This window comes from Prionailurus bengalensis, chromosome E1 (genome assembly GCF_016509475.1).
Source record: "Prionailurus bengalensis isolate Pbe53 chromosome E1, Fcat_Pben_1.1_paternal_pri, whole genome shotgun sequence".
NCBI lineage: Eukaryota > Metazoa > Chordata > Mammalia > Carnivora > Felidae > Prionailurus > Prionailurus bengalensis.
This window is the reverse complement of record NC_057347.1, coordinates 4,137,620-4,165,163: the sequence shown is the minus strand read 5'-3', so window position 1 is coordinate 4,165,163 and position 27,544 is coordinate 4,137,620. Positions and strand designations below refer to the sequence as shown.

The 27,544-nt window shown below is 48.1% G+C and overlaps 1 protein-coding gene and 1 long non-coding RNA gene across 2 annotated transcripts; one reads left to right on the top strand and one right to left on the bottom strand.

Annotated features, from left to right (window-relative positions):
• On the top strand, positions 1-17,526 carry GSG1L2 (GSG1 like 2). The gene is made up of 5 exons (XM_043583112.1): positions 1-815; positions 9,264-9,311; positions 10,976-11,128; positions 12,903-13,014; positions 16,484-17,526. The coding sequence occupies exons 1-5, from the start codon at positions 509-511 to the stop codon at positions 16,740-16,742; spliced, it is 879 nt and encodes a 292-aa protein (XP_043439047.1). The 5' UTR covers positions 1-508; the 3' UTR covers positions 16,743-17,526.
• Positions 11,123-27,489, bottom strand: LOC122484954. The gene is made up of 3 exons (XR_006297749.1): positions 27,300-27,489; positions 20,336-20,482; positions 11,123-11,342 (listed from the first exon to the last, which is right to left on the bottom strand). It is a non-coding gene; the product is annotated as an uncharacterized LOC122484954 (long non-coding RNA).
• Positions 27,490-27,544: the final 55 nt, after the last annotated feature.

The following is a 27,544-nucleotide window of genomic DNA, read 5'->3' as shown; positions in this document are numbered from 1 at the left end:
AGGAAGAGGGGGTACTGCATGACCCCACCCGTGTGAGGTCCCCGGAGTGGCCGAGTTGGTAGAGACAGGAAGTGGAGTGGCAGGTGCCCGGGCCGGGGACAGGGAAGGGGAGCTCCGCCCCCGGGGTCCCAAGATGAAGAGGGGACTAGAGACTGGGGCACAGCAGTATGAAAGTAGAAAATGGTCACCATGGTGAATTTTGTCTTGTGCGTATTTTACCCCGGGTTTAAAAAGACAAAAACAGAGCCGGCATGGTCCTACACACCCACACCCTGGGGAGGGTGGGGGCGCGAACGCAGCTGATGGGAACACGTCGGCTTCGTGCTTTCTTTCTCCCGCGGCTTCTCAGGCCACAGGCGCGCACACGGGCGTCACACGCTGGGGGGCCCCCGGGGATGGGAGAGAAGCCCGTAAGGGTGCCAGATGGCAGGGCTGAGAGGGGCGGGCAGCACGCGGAGGCAGGGAGGCGGCCCGCTGCTCATCCCGAGGCCGCACGCCTCCTCCAGCCATGGACGGGGCCGGGAGACAGCAGGTGCACGCCCTACTGCCCGTCTGCCTCGCCCTGGCCTTCTCCCTCGCCGCCCTGGGCAGCAGCCACTGGTGCGAGGGGACCCGCAGGGTGGCAAAGCCTCTGTGCCAGGACCTTCCGGGAGGGCTGGGATGCATTCATCTCAACAGGGGCCACGGCAGTGGCAGGAGGGACGACGAGAGCCAGGCCGTCCAGTACATTTGGGAGACGGGAGACGACAGGTTCATCCAGAGCCGGTTCCACGTGGGGCTCTGGCAGTCCTGTGAGGAAAACCTCGGCAGCGCAGGTGAGCGAGCGTGGCCGCAGGTGCCGGGGGTGGGGGCGACAGAGGCAGGGGCTCGGGAGCCAGGCTGCCTGGGTTTGAATCCCAGTGCTGCCGCTGACAGCCTCTGTATCCTTGGGTGAGCTTCTTCACCTCTCTGGGCCTCCGTTTTCTCATCTGTGAAACAGGATGACAGCAGTATGTCAGCAAGAGTTATTATAAGGCGTAAATGACTGGCTTCCCTGCCTTGCAACAGTGCCTGATGTGGGGTGTTTGTAAGAATGCGCTTTGACCATTTGCTAGTGTCTACCCAATCCCCCGAGAACCCAAAGTGGCCCCGTCTGACCCTAAACCGCATCCTTGCACTTTTTAGGGGGTCTTGAAATGTCAGGTTCTCAGGGGCACCTGGGGGGCTCTGTCGGTTAAGCGTCTGACTCTTGATTTCAGCTCAGGTCATGATCTCACGGTTCGTGGGTTCGAGCCCCGCATCGGGCCCCACACTGATAATGTGGAGCCTTCTTGGGATTCTTTCTGTCTGCCCCTTACTCTATCTCTCCCTCAAAATAAATAAATAAACTTAAAAATAAAATTTAAAAACTTACAAAAAAAAAAAAAGAAATGGCAAGTTCTCTTGGAAAATTGACTTTTATCATCATCGGTGGGAAAGGATCCTCCCTCTTGGGGGGCACCTTCAAGAAGTAAGAATCCTTAACAAGCTAGACCTTTGTCTCTGGAAATCCTTGGAATAACCCTGCATGGGTACTCTATACCCATAGAGTAGGTATTATTTCCTCAGCTCACAAGTGAGGAAACTGAGGCTCAGAGTTTCAGGTCATATGGCTGGCGAGCCCAACCCTGCTTTTGCCATATTACTCAGCCCCGGTTCCATATCTTTTGAACTTCTGCCAGTTGGTAAGGGAAATGGGAGAGGAAGACAAGAGAGAAGAGGGAAGGGAATGGTTGGTATTTGGAACATCTATTTCAGAAAAAAAAAAATTTTGTTTTACATCCTAAGGAACTAAGGAGGGAGGAGCTGAACTCTGCAGTGTCATAGAGCCTGAGGGCAAACCCAAGTCCATGCTTGGGGCCACAATGCTCTGCCCTTCCTGCTAGAAAAGCACACCCCTCAAGGTGGAAAGGAGAGGACCTCCCCCCCTTTTTTCTCTTGACCTCAGGCTTAACACATTAAATTTCTTGACCAGCTTTTTGTTTTCCCTGGAGTTTCTAATTGCCTTTTTTCATCCTTATAACATTAGAGGTTTCTTCTGAGGTCTAAGTAAAAGGCTCCAAGTAGGAACCCTCTCAATGCTGCTTACCCCTCTCCATCCTGCCCCATTGGGGGCCACCAAGGGGCAGTGCCTAGTCTTACCCTTCCATGTGTCTCTGTCAGTACATATGGCCTTTGCTTTAAGTGTGGTACACATGATACAACAGTACCTAGAGCTAAAGCTACTGGAGGGGCCTCCTGCCGCTCTCCTCTGGGGGGTGCCACTATCTTCCTATACGTCCTCTCTCTTTACCCCCACAGACACAGGAGGCTCATGATCCTGCATTCTGGAGGGCACTGAAGGCAGTCTCAGATTTTTAGTTTGTAAAATATAGTCACCAAACCCATAGGCAAGTTGCTTGGGAATTTCCACTCCCCTTCCAAGTCCCCACGTGAGGTCTGCCTACTTCTATTTCCATAGCTGCATATAAGCACCACTCCGGTTATCAAATGTTTGTTGTGCATGAGAATCGCCCAGCAAGTTAATACAAGTCCAGGTGCCCAGTGCAGGAGATTCTGATTCGATAGATCTAAATGGGGTCTAGATATCCACAGTCTTTTTTAAAATATGTATGTATATTTAAGTAAGGTAATATTTATACATAGATAAGAGATCAAATCATTTAAAAACACTTATAAGAGAAACCAACAGTCCCCTGCTGCCTTCCTGTTCTATAACCTGATCCCACCCTTCAGAGAAACCACTTTTAGCTCAGTTGTTTCTTCTGGTATTTGCCTCCATGTTTCAAAAACCATATGCTGTCTTCATGTTAGACATGATTTATTGACTTCCTGTCATGACAGATAAGGATAAATCTCTCATACCACCACATCCTATGTTCTCCCATCTTCCTAATATACTTATATTGTTGTTTTCTATAAATCAATAAACCAATAATTATTTAGACTGTATAAATATTGTTCATTACAGAATCAAGGAGGTGCTACCAGTACATTAAATTTCTTGTACAGCCTTTTGCTTTCACTGGAGTTCCTAATTGCCTTTTCTTTTCCCATCCTCATAGCATTGTTTTTTATTCCCCTCAGCTCTCTTTTCTATCTGGTGTTATCTGTATCTCTAATAAGTTCCCCTGGTGATTAAGACACACACCAGAGTTAGAGAAGCATGCCCTGGGGTATAGCAAAGCCCTCTGGAAAGGGCATTCCAAGAAGCATGGAACAAATTCGCTAAAAAGCATTTCCTTGTCAAGCACAAGATGAGGGGAATGGGGGGATACAAAGGTGAGTGGACCACAGTGGTGAGGATCGAGATGAAACTAAAACAAGGAAAAATATGACCATGGTTACCGCAAAGATTCACATATGATATTGGAATAGAAAGGAGAAAGAGGTTATTCATAGCTCTGGGCATGGCGAAGGCTTCATAAAGGAGGTGGCCACTGTACCTCCAAGCAGGACAATGGCTTTAATAGGTGGAGATTAGGATATTCCAGGCAGACAGGACAGAGTGTCTGAGGCAGAACAGTCCAGGTATTTGCATTAGAACACAAAGCAGGGTGGAAGGGGAAGCCTCACTACAGAAGAACTTAACCCACGTGTCTCTTCAGTGTCACCCGAGGCAACTCTCCTCCCCTGCCACGCAAGGTCATGGTCACTCCAGGACAAGGATCTGGGCAAGACAGCAAGACAGTCTTCCCTAGAAAGAAACACCTAAATGAACAAGATGAGAAGCACTGCTTCTCAGGAGCCAGGAAATTAGACACCTGTCCCTGAGCTTTCTGATAAAAACCTGTGACCCAGGTGGGAGGAGGGGGGCTTTCTCGACCTAAGCAGAGGCCGACAGCAGAGTTATGGCGCCGTGAGAAGACCTTTCATACTTCTTCCTCCAGAAACCCGGAATCTCCTTGACATTCTACCAACACACACACACACACACACACACACACACACACACACACACTGCCTTCTTGTGGATCACACCTCTGCAAGGTTTTAAAATATATTGTCAGGAACACAGGCTGAATTCTAAGGAGGGTTGATGTTCTCAACGTTTCATGGACCAAGCCAAGTAGAAATAAAGAGTGGAATTCTTGATTCCTTTCTGATTTATGTGCATCTTATATACTTTTTTTTAAATTTTCTTTTTTTTTAATGTTTTTATTTATTTTAGGGACAGAGAGAGACAGAGCATGAGCAGGGGAAGGGCAGAGAGAGAGGGAGACACAGAATCCGGAGCAGGCTCCAGGCTCTGAGCTGTCAGCACAGAGCCCAACGCGGGGCTCGAACCCACAAACCATAAGATCGTGACCTGAGCTGAAGTCAGACTCTCAACCGACTGAGCCACCCAGATGCCCCTCATTCTTTGTAAAAGTCTTACCCAGTCTCCCTCTTTCCCCCCACAGTGTCCAAAACTCAAGAGAAGTTGTCTTATAATTGCCAGTGAATAATTTTGTGTCTATCAATCCAAAAAAACCCTCTGCTCACATTTTTTATGCTTCCTAAGATAATAAGTTCATCCAAGTAAACCACAGTCTCTAAATACCGTCATCACTTTATTAAGAGCCAAGAAGAAGCATGTTCTCCAGAACACCTTTTTTTCCCTCGTGTGTTATGAGACGCTCCCAGAGCAAAAAGCTTAGAATGCAATTTTTACTAAAGAGTAACTGAATTAACAGCAAACACACAAAGGAATAAAACAAAAGATACATGCCACAGGTCGCAAACCAATGCCCACAGAAGGTGGTAACAAAAGCAAATGAAGCAAGGTCATCAGGGAATACCAATGACCTTGAAACCTCATCCCCAGATAAAGAGGCAGCCCCTGGCTCAGCTCAACTTTATGGTCACGAGGGCTTATGTGCTCAATGTTGTCAGATCCTCCGAGTTTTCCAGAAAAGTAAAATACTTGGAGTTCCCCGTGAAAATCCCCAATTTCAAAGCATCTCGAAAACATTGCATAGGCCCAGGAAAACACACTGGCCACGGAATATAGCCTGGGGCCCCCAGCTGAAGATCAGTCCCCATAAACATCTGCTCGTAAGTCTCATTTATCACAAGTGTCTGGGAGATTTGGGGTAGACGACAGAAAAGGATTACTCCCCTACTCACACATACTCTCTCCCAAAAATAAATACACATTAAAAAAAAAAAGAGAGAGAGAGAAGGATTACAGCTGGAGGTGAATGGGAGGGCACCCAAACTGCTCAAAGAGAGAGTCCCGGAGGAGGGGGGAGCTCAGGACACCTGACAGTAAGGACTCCATCCTGGGGAGGCTGCCCCTTGATCTGAGAAAGCCCAGGAAAGGGGTCTCGGGAAGTCCAACACCCCCTCCCCAGCTCTGATGTCCCCAGGGGCATCCCTGGATCTTTTCCTTCTGAATCAGCTCTGTCCTTGCAAAAGCTGACCTTCCAGGGGAGGCTTATCCGGAGTGTGATTTTAGGACATCCTCTGCACAAGCCACCTCCTCCCATTCCTTTATGCCATTGTCTAAAGTGCCTTTAAATTTTTTTTTTAATGTGTTTATTATTGAGAGACAGAGACAGAGTATGAGCAGGAGAGGGGGAGAAAGAGAAGGAGAGACACAGAATCCGAAGCAGGCTCCAGGCTCCGAGCCGTCAGCACAGAGCCCGACGCGGGGCTCGAACCCACAGACGGAGAGATCATGACCTGAGCCGAAGTCGGACGCTTAGCCGACTGAGCCCCCCGGGGGCCCCTGCCTAACGTGCCTTTAAAGGGGTGCAGCGCCTCTGATCCCACACTCTGAAATGGAGATTTGAAATGAAAGCGTCCAATCAATGAGCCAAGAAAAGGTGTCCGTTTCCAATTCTTCGCCGTTGCACTAAACCCCAAAGGTCAAGGACCGAGGGGCCTGGGCACCCCATAGAGGGGAGGGGGTGAGGAACAAGCAGAGAGAGATGCCCGAGTCCAGCACCGGGGACCCGGACACCAGTTCCCAAGCTGGCATGTTGCCCTGCTTGGCTGGTGAAACTGTATCGCCAAGCTCCGTTAACACCCGCCTCTCTGGCTTCGTGGGATTTATGAAGATTTTTCCTTTTAATCCCGCTGGCCTCATTCAAAAGGAACACCATTTCTGAGGATTCAGATTAATCAAGGGGTCACGACGGCCTGACATCTGGCCCAGGCTGACCTCAGCCTTCTAAGCTATTGTGAATTCTCCTAATCTCCTTGGCCGGCCTCTGCTTTCTTTTCTGCCCTGCCCCTGGCTCTGCACTTGGCCTCCATTTTATTCCTGAGAGAAAGGGCGGCCCTCCAGGGAAGGCAAGAGAGAGAATTCGTCCTCCGTGCATTATGGAGAAAGACAGCAGGTGGGTGATGTGCATAAGGCACTGGGTCTCAGGTGTTTCGATTCCTGACTCTACCCACCTGTTTGTGCCTGGCCTCCAGATCTGTCAAATGTGGCTGTGTGCACTTGTCTTTATCGATAACAAAACACTCAAAAAAAAAAAAACAAATAAAAACATAAGGCAGTTCACAGAATCCTTTCGCAACTTTGTCATTGGAGGACTTCTATCACACCCACTTCACAGATGAAGAGACCGAGGTTCAGAGTGGTCCGATTACTGAATGGCAGAACCAGGCACAGAGGCCAGGCCTTGAGGATTTACGTGCCCCATTCTGTCCTTGACACACACTTGTTTCCCCCCTGCCGGCCTCACTCATTGGGTCTCATGGGGATGACGCGGGGGCTTACGTGAAGAAGCACTCTTTGGCCCCAAAAGGGCTCTCTGAGAGCAGCGTGTGAGTGTGGAGATGTCCCCAGTGCAATGGCGACTTCCTTGGTACAACCAGGAGAAACTGGCCGATGTTTTGCTGCTGCGACCCTAACACCGTGCCCACTGCCAAAATCGGAGAATCTTCAGGAAAACGGTTGCATCCATCCAAAGTGGGCTTAATTCAAAAGCTGAATGGGCCACCGCGGCTACAGATTGGCAGACGGGTCCCCAGGGCTGTCATCCTCACCCCCAGGCTGTGTAAGTGCCCTCCCTCGGGTCATGTGACGGGTAAAGCCTGCGACACGTTCGCCAGAAAGAATCCCATCAGGGCAGCTCAACCAAGTGGCTGTATCATAAACCCAGCCTTTGTTCCTCTTCTTCCTGGAGCCCAGCAGAGGCGCAGGGCAGACGTGGGAAGCAATGAGGCCCCAGGGCGCTTGGTGTTTCGTGAGGACAAGCGTGGCCAATCTGAAGGTCTGTGGCATTTAGACGTGCACCACCGTGAGCGTGCACCTGTTCGTGCGGACGGTCCTTCCCGCATGAGCCTGACGCCATAGAAGGTGAACCAAAGGGAAGGGCTGTGTGTTGAGGAAGCAAGGCCATCAAAGAAGAGGAACCTTGACTCAGCACTGGAGGAATAGGGAGCCACTGCAGGTTCTTGAGTAGCAGAGTTACCTGGGGTTTTCTCTCCTACAAAGGAGAAATAATTTCTGCGGTCTAAAGATGCTCCCCCAAGCTTCCTTCTGTCCGTGAAAACTTCCAGGAAAGGTAGGTGACGTGACCCTGGCCCTCAGGATACTTACAGTGTGCTATATTTAATAACAATCTGTGCCCTAACCACATGCAAACAGCCCCCAGTACAACTCATTTTATTTCAGGGAGATTTCGGTGCGTAGGAACTGAGAGCAGCTTTCCTGTCCATTATTTCATTAAATCCTTGACGCGAGGCCAACGCGGGGACCACTAAGTTTGGTTTAGGGCTGAGAAAGCCATTCCTTTGGAGAGGCAGTGATCTGTGCCCCACCTGGCCCTGTTTTAGTTCCCACCAGCCCAGATGGGGAGCAGCTCCGGGGCTCAGGCTTGTCTGCATCCTCCGGCACCTTCCGGGCTGTGCACCAGATTGCATCCAGTCAGTGATGCAGCAGGGGCGGTGTCCTAATGCGGCCCGAGTCCTAATGCTCCTGTACCGGTCACTTACCCTCAGGGGTCCTTGGAGCCACTCCCCTGAACTCTGCAGGGAAGAAGCAGGTGATTGTGCAGGCATCTGGGCATCTGTCATGGCAGACGATACTCCCAGGCTTCCGGGACCCTTCCGGAACACGAAATAAGCAGCCTCTGGTGCACACGCAGTAACTCCCCCCGTCCTTCCACGCTCCAGAAAGCTCGATGGGATGCCAACAGCGAGGTCACTCGGTAACAGCTCTGAATCTGCTCCAGTGTGTTTTTTAAAATCATTACAGGGGCGCCCGGGTGGCTCAGTCGGTTAAGCGTCTGACTTCAGCTCAGGTCATGATCTCACCGTTCGTGAGTTCGAGCCCCACGTTGGGCTCTGTGCTGACAGCTCAGAGCCTGGAGCCTCTTCCGATTCTGTGTCTCCCTCTCTCTCTGCTTCACTCCCCTGCTTGCACTCTGTTTCTCTCTCTCTCTCTCTCTCACAAAAATAAACATTAAAAATTAAAAAAAAAAAAACAATACAAACTTTGTTCCTTTCCCTCTAACCAGAGGCAAACTGAGACTCATACCATAACGGAAGCTGTTTGGGAAGGTGAGAACCTGTGGTCTAAGGCTCACAGTATCAGCCCAGACCGGCTGGATTATGCCTCAGTAACAAACAACCCCCAAATCCCAGGGGTTTAAATCAACAAGTTCATCCCTAGTTCATTCCACATGTATTTTTTAGGTTGGCGAAGGGTGACTCCTCCCCACAGCTATCCAGGGACCCAGGCTGATGGGGACTCCATTGGGACAGGCGCTTCTGTGATCACAGAGACAGGGGAACAAGAACCATAACATTGGCTCTTAAAGCTTCTGACCAGAAGTGACCCACCCCATGCCAGCTCCCAGTTCATTGGCCAAAGGAAGTCCTATGGCCAAGCCTGGATTCACCACGATGGGATTGAATCATGTTCCTATTGGGGGGTGGGTGGGGTGGGTAGGGGGGCCAGCACATGTCTGTGAACAGTAAAGCCATCTGCCACATCCCCCAATCCTTGTTTGAAATGACCTGGGATAGGGGCGCCCGGGCGGCTCAGTCGGTTGTGCGTCTGACTTCGGCTCAGATCATGATATCACGGTTCCCGAGTTCGAGCCCCGCATCGGGCTCTGTGCTGACAGCTCGGAGCCTGGAGCCTGCTTGGGATTCTGCGTCTCCCTCTCTCTCTGCCCCTCCTCCACTCATGCTCTGTCTCTCTCTCCCCATTAAAATGACCCTGGATAGTCTGTCCCTAAGAGAGTGAGGGTGCTAGAAACACAGTTACTCCTCCTTATGAGTATATTCTCTTTGTGTTCTAGGTGAAAAGTGTAGAAGTTTCCAGAGTATAATACCAGCTGAAGAACACGGTAAATACCCATGTTCTGTCCACCAGGGAGCCTCACAGCGTGGGTCACTTTGATTGTGTGTGTTGGGGGAGACGGGGGGAGGGGCGGAGACACGAGAGAGCTCTTTGTGGTTTTTCCACAAAGTCAAGTCCAAGCGCTGGAACCACCTGCCCCCTGCATGTGCCCTGTAGTCGTCAGGGGCTCTGGAAAAGGTGGTACAACCGACCTTGCCGGCGGGGAGGGGCGGGAAGCCCTGACCGGTAGTGTTTACCGGGTCCCAGGGCATGCATACGCCCACGGCGGCCCACGGCGGACGCAGGGCTGGGAAGAGATGGGCTCCCGCACGCTTCGTCTTGTCTGTGCCGCTCATCAAATCCGTGATGGTTTCGCGGGGTCTGTTTCCCCAGCGGGAGTGCAGGTTTTGTGAAGGCTGGATCTACACCTGTTTTGCCCATTGCTGGGGCCCCAGGACGCAGCTCACAGACACCAGCTTCCCTCCCTGTTCCTCGGTCTTCTTACCTCCACCTGCAGCACAGTGTCTCCTAGAAGCGGGCGGGATGCCCTCCGGAGGGCAAAGAAACGGCCCACACAGATACAAACAAGGTTTCGGGATCTCTAACCAGGGCTCCTAAATGCTCAGCCGCCTCTGCCTTCTTCCTTAAGTTTGGTGTCTTCTTTAAAAAGACCAAGATTGGGGCGCCTGGGTGGCACAGTCGGTTGAGCGTCCGACTTCGGTTCAGGTCACGGTCTCACGGTCTGTGGGTTTGAGCCCCGCGTCCGGCTCTGTGCTGACAGCTTGGAGCCTGGAGCCCGCTTCGGATTCTGCATCTCCCTCTCTCTCTGCCCCAACCCACTCGCATCCTGTCTCTCTCTCAAAAATAAATAAAACATTATAAAAAAATAAAAAATAAATAAAAGGACCAAGATAAAGTCTTCTGGTCAAATCCAAACAACGTACTAACTTCCGAACTAGGGAATAGAGAGGCCACCCCCCCCCCCAGCCTCTGTCCTGTCCCCACATCAGACTCCTGCTTTATTGTTGTTGTTTTTATTTTTTTCCCCCTCCCAGCGAAGGACAATCTTTTTTAAAAAATATTTTTAATGTTTATTTATTTTTGAGAGAGAGAGAGAGACAGAGAGAGACAGAGAGAGAGACAGAGCATGAGCAGGGGAGGGGCAGAGAGAGAGGGAGACAATCCGAAGCAGGCTCCAGACTCTGAGCTGTCAGCACAGAGCCCGACGCGGAGCTCGAACTCACAGACCGTGAGATCATGACCTGAGCTGAAGTTGGACGCTTAACCGACTAAGCCACCCAGGAGCCCCTGTTTTCTGTTTCTTTTTAAATGCTGACAATCTCTGTATTTTATTTTTTAATTTTTAAAAATGTTTTAATGTTTATTTTTTGAGAGAGAGACAGAGCATGAGCGGGGGAGGAGAGAGAAAGAGGGAGACACAGAATCTGAAGCAGGCTCCAGGCTCCGAGCTGTCAGCACAGAGCCCGCCGCGGGGCTCGAACTCACAAACAGTGAGATCATGACCTGAGCCAAAGTCGGATGCTCAACCGACTGAGCCATCCAGGCCACGCTGTTTTTGTGTCTTAGAAGGGAACAGGATCAAAGGGTTCGACATCATGGTGCTTCTGAACTCTCCAGGCTCAGTGTCTCTATCACCCTCACACTTTGCAGGACTTTTGTGGCTGTCCATTGGGGCCGAGATCCTGAACATCCTTCTGGTGTTGACGAGTGCCGTCCTCCTGGGCTCCGGAGTGAGTTCTCAGAGCGCTGGTTTCCGCTGGCTCAATGTGGATGCTTCTGTAGCCATCCTCACGGTGCTCGCAGGTACTTGTCGACAGCAACCAACAGGTGATTCCCCACAGCCTGTCCCAGCGGGAGGGACAAAGCTCCGGGCTGTCTGTCCCCACTGCCGAAGTGCAGGCTGGCTCTTCTCCTGTCAACGGCCCGTTCAGCAGGATGGCTGGCTGGTCCACCGGAGAAGTCACTGAATAAATCCCACTGGAGGGGCAGGGGGCGGGGGAAAGCAATGATGCTTTGGCTGACGGATGAAAAGAAAGGGGATGGAAAATAAAATGTATTACTGGGTCTTTATCACAACCCTGGGAAGGAGACACATTGGCTCTGAGAACAGAAATTGCCTAATGTAGCACAGTAGTTTGTCAGGAAATCCTACCTGGGTGTCAGTTCTCTGCTACGTGAGTGCTGTGTGACCCCAGGCAAGTTACTCAACCTCTCTAAGCCAGCTACCTCCAGTGGCTATAGTGATGACTAAGTAAATGCACCTACTCTGTGGGAAGAACGCAAGAAATGGTTGCTGGCTGAAAGTCATTATCAAGCTCGATGTACGTGTAAGAATAAAGAACTCCCTTTCTTTGGGGTGGCGGTCTTCCTTTTGTATCCTCCTCTGTATCAGAGCAGCTTCATTTGGTCTCCTGAGTGGCCTTTCCATCAAGAAAAGGACCCCCAACACATGACTTCCTTTGTTTCTCTGTCCCCATACTCCAAGCCCTGCTAACAGTGCATCAGTCCAGCTGAGAGCTCACTTCTGTGTGTGATAAGTATCAGGAGTCTTTCCCAAGCTTTATCATCAGCGAATAGGGTGATAAAATCCAATTTCTGGATCTTCATAACAAAGAGGTAGGCCATGGGCTCTTGGAGACTCCTCCCCAGGTCCTGGCACCCTCCAGTGCTCCCCCCGACCCCTGCCAAGGTCATGAGTAAGCCTCTTTCTGGATGTCTGTTCAGTTCAAGTGTGCAAACACAGTTTCAGGTAGACTGTTGGAGGGTTTACATCACAAGGACTTTAGACGGCCCATTAATATATAAATAATTGCCCCCACCAATTAAAACTCATTTCTATTTGGGCCCCTGAAGCTGATCCCTACCTGGCCACCATTGGCCATACATTTATCCGATGAAAACACGCCTGAGATTAGACTCCCAGCAAAAGAAAGACACAACAACGAAACAGCCAGCATTTAAAAATGAAATCCAAGGCAACTTCCTTGGGTTTTTTAATGTTTATTTATTTCGAGAGAGAGAGAAAGAGCTCGAGCAGGGGAGGGGCAGAGAGAAAGGGAGAGAAAGAATCCCAAGCAGTCTCCATGCCGTCAGCACAGAGCTCGAGGTGAGGCTCGAACTCACAAAATGTGAGATCATGACCTGATCCGAAATCAAGAGTTGGATGCTCAACCGACTGAGCCACCCGTACTCAGATTTTTCCCTAAAGTATCCCAGAGTTAGCAAACCATCCACACGCAAAACAAGTAACAGAACAGAACCCCGTGGAGTGTGGCTTCAGGCCAAATGTGGTCCAAGGACCCCTCCGCTGCACAGGGAAGGAGAGACTGGAGCATCGGTGCCTCTAAGCACAGGGACACAGGGGCATGACACACGGGGAGAGGTGGCCACGGGAGGAACAACACGTCAGAGGAACACACGCCATATGCATTCACGACAACGAGGAACTGGTGTGAATGTGAGACGGGGGACCTGCTTGGAAGGGTTCAAGAAGGATGCTCCTGGGGTTTACATTCAACTCGTGCAAGGTAGGGAAACCCCATCCCCACCTGTGGCTCATACAGCTTTCCTCGTGCAGGGCTCCTCGGGATGGTGGCCCACATGATGTACACAACCATCTTTCAAATCGCTGTGAACCTTGGTCCCGAAGACTGGAAGCCTCAGACGTGGGACTACGGCTGGTCATACTGGTAAGTTGCTGGCCGTGGTGCCCAAGCCCCGACGGACCCGCAGGGTTACACGCAGGTTCTGTAAGACTACCGACCTTGGCCATCGCTCTGCCGTCTGACTTTGGGTTGATTTCTTAACCTTTCTGGAGCCCAGCTCTCTCATCTGGAAGGTGATGAGACCTGTCTCATGTGTCCCTAGGCATTCAAAGAGATTATGTTTGTGAAATCCTTGGCAAAGAGTGAAGCCCTCAAGAAATGGGGATACTGGGGGCTCCTGGGTGGCTCAGTTGGTTGAGTGTCCGACTTCGGCTCAGGTCATGATCTCACGGTTCATGGGTTCGAGCCCCGCATTGAGCTCTGTCCTGATAGCTCAGAGCCTGGAGCCCGGTTCAGCTTCTGTGTCTCCCTCTCTCTCTTCCCCTCCCCCACTCATGTTCTGTCTCTCTCTGTGTCAAAAGTAAACAAACATTAAAAAAAATAATAATAATAAAAATAAAAATAATAAATAAATAAATGGGGATACTGATGTTATCCCATTCTTAAACATGGCTTACGGGGAAGAGTCCTGAGTTATAATGCTGCCTAATAAATACTTCAATCATGAGAGACCCTGCCCCTGCTTCTAATGGACAGATAAGTTGTGTTCCTAACAGAAAGTCTCAGTCATGTCACATTATACAGGGGCGCCTGGGTGGCTCAGTCGGTTAAGCGTCTGACTCTTGATTTCAGCTCAGGTCATGATCCCAGGGTCGTGGGATTGAGCCCCGCGTTGGGCTCCATGCTGAGCTTGGGATTCTCTCTCGCCCTCTCTCTCCTCCTCCCCCCACCCCTGCTCGTGATCTCTCTCAAAAAATGGTATTGGTTCCAATATCATTTTGTTTTGTTTCGTTTCCTATTACTTGTAATTACTTAACTTCTAATCAAAGAAGTACATACAAATAGCTTTTAAAACTCAAATAGTATTGAACAGGGGTTCCTGGCTATCTCAGTCAGTAGAGTGTATGACTTTTGAACTTGGGGCTGTAAGTCTGAACCCAACATGAGGTGTAGGGATTGCTTAAAAATAATATCTTTTTAAAAAATCATGGGTTGGGGGCGCCTGGGTGGCGCAGTCGGTTAAGCGTCCGACTTCAGCCAGCTCACGATCTCGCGGTCTGTGAGTTCGAGCCCCGCGTCGGGCTCTGGGCTGATGGCTCAGAGCCTGGAGCCTGTTTCCGATTCTGTGTCTCCCTCTCTCTCTGACCCTCCCCCGTTCATGCTCTGTCTCTCTCTGTCCCAAAAATAAATAAATGTTGAAAAAAAAATTAAAAAAAAAATCATGGGTTGGTTAAGCATCCAACTTCCACTCAGGTTGTGATCTCACCACTCGTGGGTTCGAGCCCTGCGTCGGGCTCTGTGCTGACAGCTCAGAGCCTGAAGCCTGCTTGGGATTCTGCGTCTCTGTCTCTCTCTGCCCCTCCCCTTGCTCTCTTTCTCTCTCAAATATAAATAAAAACATTTAAAGATGTTTAAAAATTGAAAATAAAATGGCATTAAACATAGCAATCTCTCAATTCTGTCTCCCCCTATCCCACTCTTCCAGCTCCAACCAAAACCCTCCACATTCCTCTCCGCTCTGGACCCCCTGCCCGGAGGTTTGCCATGGTGCTGTGAGCAGAGAGCTGTTTCTGGGCCCCATGTCATTATCTAACTTAGTTCACATTCACATTTTTTGGGAGCACATCCCCCAGTAGCTTTCTAAGAAAGGGTTCGAGGAGCAAAGATATTATTTTATTTCGTGCATATTTGGAAATGTATTTATCCAATGCTCTATATTTGATAGTTTAGCAGCGTGCGTAATCCTTTGTTGGAAATCATTTTCCCTTAAAATGTTGAAGGTGTGGCTCCAATTCCTGCTAGAATTGACTGCTTCTGGCACGAGTTCCGTACTCTTCTGATTCATGTTCCTTTATAGGTAAGCTGCTGCTTTCTACTCTTTATTATTGGTATTCTGAAATGTCAGGATGATGCACCTTGGAGGGAAAATCTCTCATTCACACTCATTCTCCCTTTCCTGTGCTTGACGGGCCCTTCAATCGGAATATTCACATCCTAGAATTCTGGGGTTTTTTTCTGGTATTATTTCTTTGATTATTTCCATTTCTTAGCTTTCTGTTCCTTCTTTTTTACATTCTTTAAAAATGTCTTTATTATTTATTTTTGATAGTGAGCATGAGTGGGGGAGGGGCAGAGAGAGAGAGAGAGAGAGAGAGAGAGAGAGACACAGAATCCGAAGCAGGCTCCGGGCTCTGAGCTGTCAGCACAGAGCCCGATGTGGGGCTCGAACCCACAAACTGTGAAATCATCTCCTGAGCCAAAGTCAGATGCTTAACCGACCGAGACACCCAGGCGCCCCATGTTTGTTTGTTTTTTAATGTTTATGTATTTTTTAGAGACAGAGTGTGAGCAGGGGAGGGGCAGAGAGAGAGGGAGACACAGAATCAGAAGCAGGCTCCAGGCTCTGAGCTGTCAGCACAGAGCCCAACACGGGGCTTGAACCCATGAACCAGGAGATTGTGACCTGAGCCGAACTCGGATGCTTAACCTACTGAGCCACCCAGGTGCCCTAGGTCTTTCTTGTTTTCTAATTATTCCTTTTCTAACTATCCTGATCTTGCTTTGTTCATGCAATAGCTTCTCATATGTCTCTGTAGATAGTAATCAAAAGGTTTTCTTCTTGGTGTTTTCTTCTGTTCTTAGCTCTTTTCTTTGGATTTTTTTTCTGTTTGTTGTTGGGCTTTCCCCCTAGATGTTGGTGTCCTTGAGGGTCAAGTCATGTTTAGGGATGATTGGAAACTCTGGAGCGAGTTTAGAACTTAGCTACAGTAGGCTTCTTTGTAGGTAATTGGAGGTGGAGGCTTCTCTTCTAGCTGGGAATTTCATCCCCCGAAAACACACACTCGTCACTTGGCAGAGGTTCTTTCTCTTTCATTCCTCCTTGTTCTGTGGAAGATGAAAAGTGTAGCTAGACCATCATCTCGGAATGCAACAGGTTTCCAGAGGGTGGGGATATAAAGTAACAACACCCAGGGCTGGTGTCCTGCGTTAGAGCCAAGAGCAACAGTAACAAAGAAGCAACACTTCTGTATCAGCAGATCCCATGCTGAGTATTTCCCACACATTAGTTCATTAAATTCCTCACCACCGCCCTGTGTGCAGTGTTACTATCCGTCAAGTTTTGCAGACGAGGAAACTGATACAGAGAGGTGAAGTCATCAGCTCAAGGGTGCACAGTTCCTAAGAGATGGGCGTAAACCTGCAGTGCACACTGGGCACAATGACTCCGAAATCTTTTCCCTTAACAACACTGTTGGCTGGTGTCCGAAACTTGTGATCCAAAGTCCGGGTCCGAGCTCAGTGGAACTACGAGCTGGATTTTCATCAGACTGACCTCCCGCAGGAAGGAAACCACAGCCCCACACTCTTCCCTAACTGTGCCTTTCGTTGACAGCCTCGCGTGGGGTTCTTTCGCGCTCTGCATGGCTGTGTCGGTCATGGCCGTGAACAGATACACGGCAGCCCGCCTGGAGTTCATAGAGAAGCAGAGGGTACGGAAAGGCAGTAAGCACTCTCAACACAAACTCCCGGAACCCAAGGCTTCGGAAAGTGTTCGGGAAATGGAAGCTGCTCCCAGCCCTGCCGGGCATGCCCTTGTGAGTGCATCTGAGCACCTGCCACCAAATGCCCCAGGGAAGGTGTCCATGTGCTAGCCACAAGCTACCAGCTCTGCAGAGGCAGACCAGCCAGGCACTTACGTCCACAACGAACATCTCTGGGGTGGACTTCAGAAGGCTGTGGTCCGGGTAAACTTTCTACCCATCATCTTACCCTTCATTAAACACCTTTGGCTTTAGCTACTGATTCCCGGTAACATGCCAGTATCTTTAAGTGAGATCACTCTTACAGAAGATATCAACCATTGACACTCTAGTATAAATCAGCATCTCAGGCTTTCCTGACAGTGAGTTTAATCAACGTAACCAAAGGAGATGGGACATGTGAACACTTAGGGTAAGAAGTTTTGAAGACAGGGGAAAGCAAGGTTCTAACTACCAAAAGTATAAAATGTGTTGCCCGCACATGTTTGTTGACGGAAGAGTATCCAGAAATTTTTTCCCTTAATTAACAGACACAGATTGATAGCATGCGTGACTATCCCATACTTCCTTTTTTAATTTTCATCAAGAAGCCACGAATTTAAATTTAAAAAATTAGTTTTGTGTTACTTTAAATATATATTTTCTTCGAAATTTCCTAATTTCTACCTATAGTAAAATCTACTTAGAAGCATAATCAAATGATAAAACAAAATGAGAACAGCCGGATGGAATGACACCTTATCGCAACTAAATAGAACAAATGTTGCAAATGTTGTACTTACATTGCTAGGCACTTTTGCTTCTAAAAATGAACATTGCTATGGGGCTTCCTGGTGGCTCAGTCGACTGAGTGTTCAACTTTGGCTCAGGTCATGATCTCACGGTTTGTGGGTTCGAGCCCTGCGTCGGGCTCTGTGCTGACAGCTCGGAGCCTGGAGCCCGCTTCGGATTCTGTGTCCCTCTCTCTCTCTGCCCCTCTCCCACTCGTGTGCTCTGTCTCTGTCTCTCTCTCAAAAATAAACATTAAAAAAAAATAAAAAATAAACATTGCTAAATGTGCAAGTTTTGTTTAAAGCAGTGGTGTTCTGCATGGTTCGTAGTGTGTTGTTATAATATTATATAAACTTATCTTATATTTTAAACTAACATATCATCGAGGCCACAGGTTGCTGAACACATAATTTAGGTTGCTGTTTTTGTTTTTAAAATAAGCTGCTAAAGTATAACAACCCTAATTATGCCCTAACTTAGATTCATCTAAAGAAAGTATTCATGTGTTTAGTGAACGTGTCATTTCTGGAAAAATGAACAAACCATCCCTGAATGTTACAAATAAAATCACTTGATCTGCTTATGCCGAATGGTAGCCACAGAATAAGGAGAAGTCAGCTAAGTTCTTCATGTTTGGGGCTCTAGTCAGGTATGTGCCCAATGAATGATGGTCGCATGGAATTTTGTGGTTTGTTGAGCCAGGCATATTTGGAGAGATGTCGGATGGATTTTTGCCAGAATAAGCCCAACCAGGAGGGCGTGCTGAGGTCTCCTGCACTGTTTCCTCGCCTAGAGCAGGGGGGTCCGTACCCAGTGGCCTCTGCCCTCCACAGTGTACAGGGTCCTTTGTATGGTTCATAACCCCTGTGTGTCCATGTAGGAAAGGTTCACAAAGAGACACTCAGTTCGCTTTTAAAAAGCAAAGCAAGGGGCACCTGGGTGGCTCAGTTGGTTAAGCATCAGACTCTTGATTTCGGCTCAGGTCATGATCTCGTGGTTCCTGGTTCCAGCCCCCATCAGGCTCTGTACCGACAGCTCAGAGCCTGCTTGGGATTCTCTCTCCCTCTCTCTGGCCCTCCCCTGCACGCTCTCTCTCCCCCCTCCCCCAAAATAAATAAGATAAACTTAAAAAAAATGCAAAAAGCAAAGCAAAACAAGACATATCTGTGCAGAATGCAGGAGAAGGTGCCAGAGAGAAAAACGCATTTTCTGGAGCCACATGAGAGAAGCTGATGTCATCGGAGGGCCCAGGTGGCACTTTGAGAGACAAGCAGTGATCAGATGCTGGGGCAGGACACAGGGTGCTTGATCCCTGAGGCTCCGGCCAAAACTGAATCTTTGCTATATCCTCTGAGCTCCCAAGACACTTTTCTTCCTTTCAAGTGTTTTAAAGTGTTGATTATATTAAAGTATATAACCCACATAACCCTAAATGCATCGCTTAGTGAATTTTCAGGCAGTGAACGTAACCTGTACCCACCACCCACATCAAGAAACAGGAGCGCCTGGGTTGGCGGGGGGCGGGGGTGCTCAGTCTGTTAAGCGTCCAACTTTGGCTCAGGTCTTGGTCTTGTGGTTTGTGAGTTCGAGCCCCACATCAAGCTCTCTGCTCTCAGCACAGACCCCGCTTCAGATCCTCTGTCCCCCTTTCTCTGTGCCCCTCCACCCCACTCTCTCTCTCTCTCTCATCCTCAAAATAAATAAATAAATAAATAAAAACATTTAAAAAAAAAAAAGGGAGGGGCGCCTGGGTGGCGCAGTCGGTTAGGCGTCTGACTTCAGCCAGGTCACGATCTCGCGGTCCGTGGGTTCGAGCCCCGCGTTGGGCTCTGGGCTGACGGCTCAGAGCCTGGAGCCTGTTTCCGATACTGTGTCTCCCTCTCTCTCTGCCCCTCCCCCGTTCATGCTCTGTCTCTCTCTGTCCCAAAAATAAATAAATGTTGAAAAAAAAATTAAAAAAAAAAAAAGGGAAAAGAGCCAAGGTGTCTCAGTTTCATATAGCTTTGCTCTAAGACAGACCCCGGTGGATTTTAATTCCTCGGTATATTGAAATGATCTATTTATATACCTGTTTCCCTCTTACAGATTGTAAATTACTTCTCTAGGGCAAGGACTGTTCTCTGCATTCCCCGACATCTAAGACCATGGTGCACAAGTAGAAAATCCTCAGACACACAGACATATTTGTATATATGTGTATATGTGATGTGTGCATTGGGAGAATATCTATCAATGAATATATATATGTAATATATACATATATAAATATAAATATATATATATATATGCACACATATGTTCTATCAAATAGACCATTTTATTTTTTAGAATTTTGAAGGAATTAATATAGATTGTGATTGAGGGCACAGATTCTGGAGCCAGACTGCCTCAACAGAAACCTCAGCTCCCCCCACCTTGACCTTGGGTGAGTCACTTGTCTGTCTGTGCCTCAGTTTTCTCATCTGTAAAATGAGAGAATAGCCCCCCTTTTTCGGGGATTGTGAGGACTAAGTGGGTTAATGTGTGTGAAGATCTTAGAATAATACTTGGCATTTAGCGAACAAAACAGAAGGATTAACTGCTAAGATCTGCCATGTGCAAAGCACTGTGTCGGGTCCTCTGGGTATTTAAGGAAACCAGATGGAGTCTGAGCCCCTGCCAGCGAGGTGGGGACACAAGAGTGAAATCTCAGTGGCCGTGCTGGGGAGAAAGCCAGGATCCAATGAATGCCAATCCACCAACCATTTTTAGCCTGGACACCATCCACACTGAGTTAACCATTCGGTGACTTTCCTCAGGTGTCTACAATGCTCCAGGCACAACACCATTCCTCCTAGAAGTAAGGACTCAACCTTTGCCCTTTTCTGGTATGAGCTGAATGCCCGTTTGGGGTCCGTTGATACAGAACTGGTCCATGACTACGGTCTACTTACTTCAACAACAGATGAGTCAGTCTCCAAGCTGCTGGCATTCAGTTGTTCTGACTAAGGAATCCATCACGAGAAGCAGCCAGCAGGGGCTCCCGATGGCCTCCTCCAACCAGGCTCGGAGGACTGGAGGGCAAAGGGTCCATGTCTCTTCTTACGAGGTAGGTGGCAAAAAAAAAAAAAAAAAAAAAAGATGGCGGCTGACTCAAAATATTCTGACTCTACACAACAGCACGTTTATGAAGGTGGTAGTATTGGGGTCTCCATTTCCAGAAGATGGCCATGAGATTCAGGTTTAACTGTATGCCTGAGACTGTACAAAAAGTCAGGAGCGGAACGGAGATTCAGACTCAGGGCTGGAAGGCTCCTGGAGGCAGAGTGGGAGACAAATCCCCTCCTCTCCTTCCTCCCTAGGTGAGACTGTCCAAGGGCAGGGCCCTGGGCATCTTGTGGGAGGAGTCAAGGGGTTGAAAACGCCAGGAGGAAGCCATTGAGAGAGCCCTTCTCTCTGATCCAGAGATGGGTCAGGGCAATTTGAAGCTACACTCAATTCAAAACATGGCTTCTGCTTGGGACCAAGGATACTGAAGAGGCTCCAGGTAAGAAGACAGACGGGGGGCTTGCTCTGCGTTAGACTGCGGCTTTCATGCCCTGGGTTTCCCGGAATGGCCCCCAATCCCACAGATGCATTCACACTGCTCAGTCTGAGTTCTCAATTCTTGGACTAGAAAATACCTTTATTTCAGGGTCAGGCCAATCTTTAGGCTTCTCTCCTAAAGTAGGGCTATAAAGTAGACTGGGATTTGGAGCCAGAATCTCTTTGTAGACTAAGCAACATGCTTTGGGTTGGAATATCCCTTGTCTATGGCAGTCAAGCCATAAACAGAAAAAGGAAACCACCCCCCACCCTTAGTGGATGTGAGTTTTCACTGTTCCCCCTGAGAGCTGCATCTGAGCCCAAACATAGGTCCATGCCAGAGATCCTGCCGACCTGTCCTGCTTTTCTGCATCTCCAGGGCAATGGGGAAAAGTGGAAGCTGCCTAACATTATTCAACCAAGCTCCGAGGGCCGGTGTCCCCAAGCATCTCTCAGACATAGCGAGGCTCTCATCCAAATGTCAAGGTATGCAGAAGACCATGTTTTCAAAGCGTCAGGTGCAGGGGGCTTGGATGGACAGTAAGACTGAAGGAGAACTGAACTCATGATAATCTTCACACAGGAGTTCCTGTCAATGTCTCCACTGGCTCCACATGACTAAAGTCAAGGTCACCACTCAGACCTTATCTCACTTGACCAACCAGCAGTATCAGATGCAGGCGGTCACCTGCCAGGCTCCTGGACACTGCTCTCTTACGTCTCCCCCACCACACTGGCCACATCTATTCAGTCTCCTTTGAGGACACTACTTCAAGTCCCCAGTCTCTGGATGATGGGAGTACCAAAGAGCATAGCCCTCCAATATCCCCCCTGTCTACACTCAAGTCTTAGGAGAGCTTGCATGTCATTGCATGTCTAGAAATACCACCTACCTGTGATAACTCCCAAATGTATAACCTGAGCCTAGACCTCTCTCAGCTGGACATACCTCCAGAATGGCTTACCCAACTTCCCACTCAACACCTCCACTTAGATTTAACTGGGTTTCAAAATTAACATAGAACGCAACGTGGAATTCACCCACATCCCCAATCTCTGCCTCCTGCAGTCTTCCCCATCTCAAAAGAAAAAAAAAGAAAATAAATAAAGAAGGAAGGAAGGAAGGGAGGAAGGAAGGAAGGGAAGGAGGGAAGGAGGGAGGGAGGGACGGAGGGACGGAGGAAGGAAGGAAGGAAGGAAGGAAGGAAGGAAGGAAGGAAAGAAGGAAGGAAAGATGGGAGGGAGGGAGGGAGGAAGGAAGGAGGAAGAATAGATGGGAGGGAGGGAGGGAGGAAGGAAAGAAGGAAGGAAGGAATGATGGGAGGGAAGGAGGGAGGGAGGGAGGAAGGAAGGAAGGAAGGAAGGAAGGAAGGAAGGAAGGAAAGATGGGAGGGAGGGAAGGAGGAAGGAAGGAAGGAAGGAAGGAAGGAAGGAAGGAAGGAAGGAAGGAAGGAAGGAAGGAAAGTGAAGAGTAACTCTATCCTATTAGTCATTCAAGTCAAAATTTAAAAATCTGGGAGTAATCTTGACTCTTCTCTTTCCTTTATTCCCCTCCGTCCAACCCATGAGCAAATCCTGTCTGCTCTACCTTCAAATCTGTCTGAATCCAGGCACTTCTCACCACCTTGACTTCTACCCAATGAAGCCAAGCCAAGGCCACCATTACTGCTTCCCTGGGTTACTGTCACAAAAGTCTCCAGCTGCCTCTCCACTTCCATCCTTGTCCCCACACAACCTAGTCCCAGTACAACAGGTGTACGTGAAAGTCAAATCACATCTTTTCTCTCCTCTGGACACTCCAAGGATTACCATCTCATTTAGAGCAAAAGCCAAACATTGAACCATGTCCTACAAGATATGTAGGCCCTCCAACAGACACATGAAAAGATGCTCAGCATCACTCATCATCAGGGAAATGCAAATCAAAACCACAATGGAAAAGGAACCCTTGTGCTCTGTTGATGGGAATGTAACTTGGTACAGCCACTCTGGAAAACATTATGTAGGGCCTCAAAACATTAAAAATAGGAATACCGGGGCACCTGGATGGCTCAGTTGGTTAAGCACTGACTTCAGCTCAGGTCATGATCTCACAGTTCAAACCCCAGGTCGAGCTCTTTGTGGAGGGCTCAGAGGCTGGGTCTCCCCCTCTCCCTCTGCCCCTCCCCAACTTGTGCTCTGTTTCTGTCTCTTAAAAATAAATACACGTTAAAAAATAATAAAAGAATAAAAACTAAAAATAGAAATACCATATGATCCAGTAATTTCAGTACTGGGTATTTACCCAAAGAAAACAAAACACTATCTTGAAAAGATATATACAGCCCTATACTTACTGCAGCATTTACAACAACCACGCTACAGAAGCATTCCAAATGTCCATCAATACATAAGTGGATAAAGAAGATATATGTATGCAATGGAGTATTATTCAGCCATTAAAAATGACATCTTGCCGTTTGTGACAACATGGACATATCTTGAGGGTATTAAGCTAAGTAAACTAAGTCAGAGAAAAACAAATACTGCATGAAAACCCAAAATAAACAAACAAAAACTAGACGCTTAAATACAGAGAACAAACTGGTGGTTTCCAGAGGGGTGTGGTTGGGAGATGGGTGAAATAGAGAAAAGAGACTAAGAGGTACAAATTTCTGGTTATAAAATAAATAAATCATAAAGATGAAAAGCACAGAATAGAGAATAAAGTCAATAATATTGTAATAACATCATACAGGACAGATGATGACCACACTTATCAAGGTGAGCATTGAAAATGTATAGAATTTTCAAATGAGTATGTTGCACACCTGAAATTACTATAAGGTTACATGTTAATTATGCTTCAGTAAAAAACTGGGGTGCCTGGGTGGCTCAGTCAGTTGAGTGTCTGACTCTTGATTTCAGCCCAGGGTCATGATCCCAGAGTTTTGGGATCGAGCCCCACATTGGGTTTGGAGCTGAGTGTGGAGCCTTCTTAATATTCCAAGCACATTCTGCCTCAGGGCTTTTGCACTTTGCTGGTCCCTTTGCCTAGAACATCTGTCCGGCACAGATCCCCATCACTTCCTCAGGCATCCATCAGTTCCTCATCGTCTTTTTACCAACACTCTCTGATCACCCATGAAATCAGAGGGACTTATTCTCAGTTTGCCTCTTCCCCTCTCCTGTGATAGATGCTGTGATGTGTCACTCAGGTTCCTCTTCACTGATGGATTTGTTGCCCCAGCTGTTGGTAGTGCGGTCAGCGGACAGCCAGCTCTCAGCGCCTTCAGGGATCACCTCAGTTAGAGAGAACTGACCTTTGGCCCAAGCAGGTAGAGAAGGCACTAGTACGTTGCATTAAAACTCCGTGATACCCACCTGTGCTCATTGATGGCCTTTGCTTTCCATTAAAGGAAAATGGTAGGTAGGGATGGTTTACAGATGAGTCTGTCTGATACATTGGCATCAGCTAGAGGCAGATGATCCCGTTCAAGAGTGGCTCTGACACACGGTAGAGAAGGAAGACCTGCTGTGCACAGAACTCGAGCAGTACCTATTGTCCACTTCCTTTGGGTGGAAAGATGGCCTGAGTTACAGATCTACACAGTCATATTGGTAGTTGGGTTGGCCAACAGGTTGGAGACTATGGAAAAAGAATTGGTGACAAGAAAATTTGGGGAAGAGTTGTGTGGACATTCGCCTTGTAATGACACTTGAGTATGAATGAATATGAAGGTATTTGGTCCTGTGAGCATGTCCTCAAGAGACTAATCATTGTACAGGGGCTGTTGTTAATCAGGTGGGCAAGATACCCTTGCTGTTTCTGTTGGTCTGCTTCTCTTCCCAGCCAGCCCCATGCTTGTTCAAACACACCATGGTGTCAGAGACTGGAAAGATGGCCATCAAGGTATTTCTTCCTGCTTTGGCCCGTTTTCACAGACAGTAGCAGCTACTTTCCATGGCTATAGAATATGCTAGATGCAACCCACCCCCCCACCCCCCGCCACCGACCCTGACCCCAAGTTCTACCTCCTCTCATTGGGCTGCAGTAATTCTTTTTCTATCCCTTGTCTGAAGGGGTGCTAACAGCTTTTCACTGTTGCTGGTCTCTGGGTGCCTCAGTGGCCCTGGTGTACGTATCCTTAACCCTTTCACAGCCCTGCAAATGACCCTCCCATTAAAGTCTCTTGAACCATCTAGGGAGATTTTGTCTCCTGCCTGGACACCCAGGGATTCCCTGGGTTTTGTTTTCCTCTTAGAGGACTTACCACCTTCTGACATACTACAGGATTACTTCCTTGTGGATTCACTGTCCGTTTCCCAACACGAGGTGGTCAGAAAGCTCCGTGAGGGTGAGTAGTCTCTCTCTGTCATTCAGTGCTGTGTTCCTCACACATAGATCCCTTCTTGGCTCATGATAGCTGAGCAATAAATAATGGTTGAGAAATAAATGACAGAATCAATGAATGACATTTCTGGACATTCTGGAAACATTAAGCTCCACATCTGAGGATGTTTGCTAGTCTTTAGGTGGATGGTTGGTCAATGATCACTGTTTACAGCAGCGTAGAAACTATACCTGGAACATCCTTACGATGGCGTGGAAGAGGCAGATAATTCTGCTAGCGCACCTGATCGTGGATAACCACCGTCATCCACATCTACTTAAACAGAAAGACTGCCATGAACCATTACAGGAGACCCAGATAGTTACCCTTTCATAAAGGACCTTGTACTGCTGTGAGGCTTGCCATCAAATACAGGTGTGAATTGTCCAACCACAGCAGTGGCCACACTTGAACAAGGGAACTGAAGAACTTGTATGTTGACTAAGCCAACCTTGGCAAGTAGACATTATACCACTCATAATATTTTCAGCCTCCCAACGTAGGCGGGTCCTCTAAAAGAATGCTCATTAGAAATTTCCTCGTTCTTAATTTCAAAGAACAGTTCTATTAAAAAAAAAAAACACACACACCTCCATCCCAAGTGGCACTGTCAGGGGAACGAAGTAAAAATGCGAGGTATATTCACACACCAAATGAGTAATCTCCAACTTCACACAACAATATGGATAAATCTTCAGCAAAACAGTAACAACTTCGTGAATCTATTTTTTTCATAACATTTATTTATTTTTGAGAGACAGAGCATGAGCAGGGGAGGGACAGAGAGAGAGGGAGACACAGAATCTGAAACAGGCTCCAGGCTCCGAGCTGTCAGCACAGAGACCGACGCGGGGCTCGAACTCACGAACCGCGAAATCCTGAGCTGAGCTGAAGTCAGACGCTCAACCGACTGAGCTACCCAGGTGCCCCAAGATGGCCACCTTTAAAGGCATTTATTAAACTTTTTTATAACAATAAAATTATATAGATATTATAAAAATATATTTATATTTATACTTATAAATATAAAATAATAAAATATTAATAAATCTATTTTTTTAAGTTTATTTATTTATTTTGAGAGAGAGAGAGAGAGAGAGAAAATGAGCATGGGAGGGGCAGAGAGAGAGGAGAGAGAAGATCCCAAGCAGGCTTCACATTGTCAGCACAGAGCCCGACTGGGCACTTGAACTCATGAACCCTGAGATCGTGACCTAAGCCAAAACCAAGAGTCAGATGCTTAACCCCACTGAGCTAGCCAGGTGCCCTTAGGGCATCATTATGACTGGTCTTCTGGTTTCTGGAGGTTTGAATGTGTGAACTGGTTCTTAGCTTTTGATGTGTCTTCATTTCTAATCCTATCATGTTCCCTTATGTAATTAAGATATTTCACATTTGGGATAAATTCTTACTATTCTTTTTTTAAGACTTCATTTGTTCTTTTTTATAAATTTGTTTATTTATTTTTGAGAGGGAGAGGGGGACAGAGTGCAAGCAGGGGAGGGGAGAGAGGGAGACACAGAATCCCAAGCAGGCTCCAGGCTCCAAGCTGTCAGCCCAGAGCCCGACACGGGCCTGGAACCCATGAACCGCAAGATCATGACCTGATCAAGCCTGATCTAGTCAGACGCTTAACCAACTGAGCCACCCAGGCGCCCCCAAGACTTTATTTTTAAGTAACCTCTACGCCCAACACGGGGCTTGAATCCACGACCTTGAGATCGAGAGTCATGCACTCCATGGACTGAACCAGCCAGGCACCACAAATTCTTAGCGTTCTTAATCATTCCGGAGGATAATAATTATCTTCTTAGACATAGTATCTTAGTCCGTCCTCCCAAGAGGCCTGCAAGATGACTATGTTTACGCCCACTTTATAGATAAGGAAGCTAAGGCCCAGGGAGGTGAAAGAGCTTGACTAGGAAGAAACACCCCCACACTCTGTTCAGGTCACACCTACCAGGGGTTCATTCTGCAACAGGCTCCATTCTTCTTAACGGTTCTTCTATGCTTTTCGTCACCTGATCCAAGGGTTACAGGGAACAGAGCACAGGGATGTTTGCCTGAAAATCCCAGGTCCCGATCCCTGATGCCCAGCCCCGAACAGCAGAGGAAACCCGTAACAGTCAGGCAAGCCAGAGAGCTTTAGAAGCCCTGGCAAGAGCTCTGAAATCAGACCCGGCCAGCATGTGTCCCTGAATATCA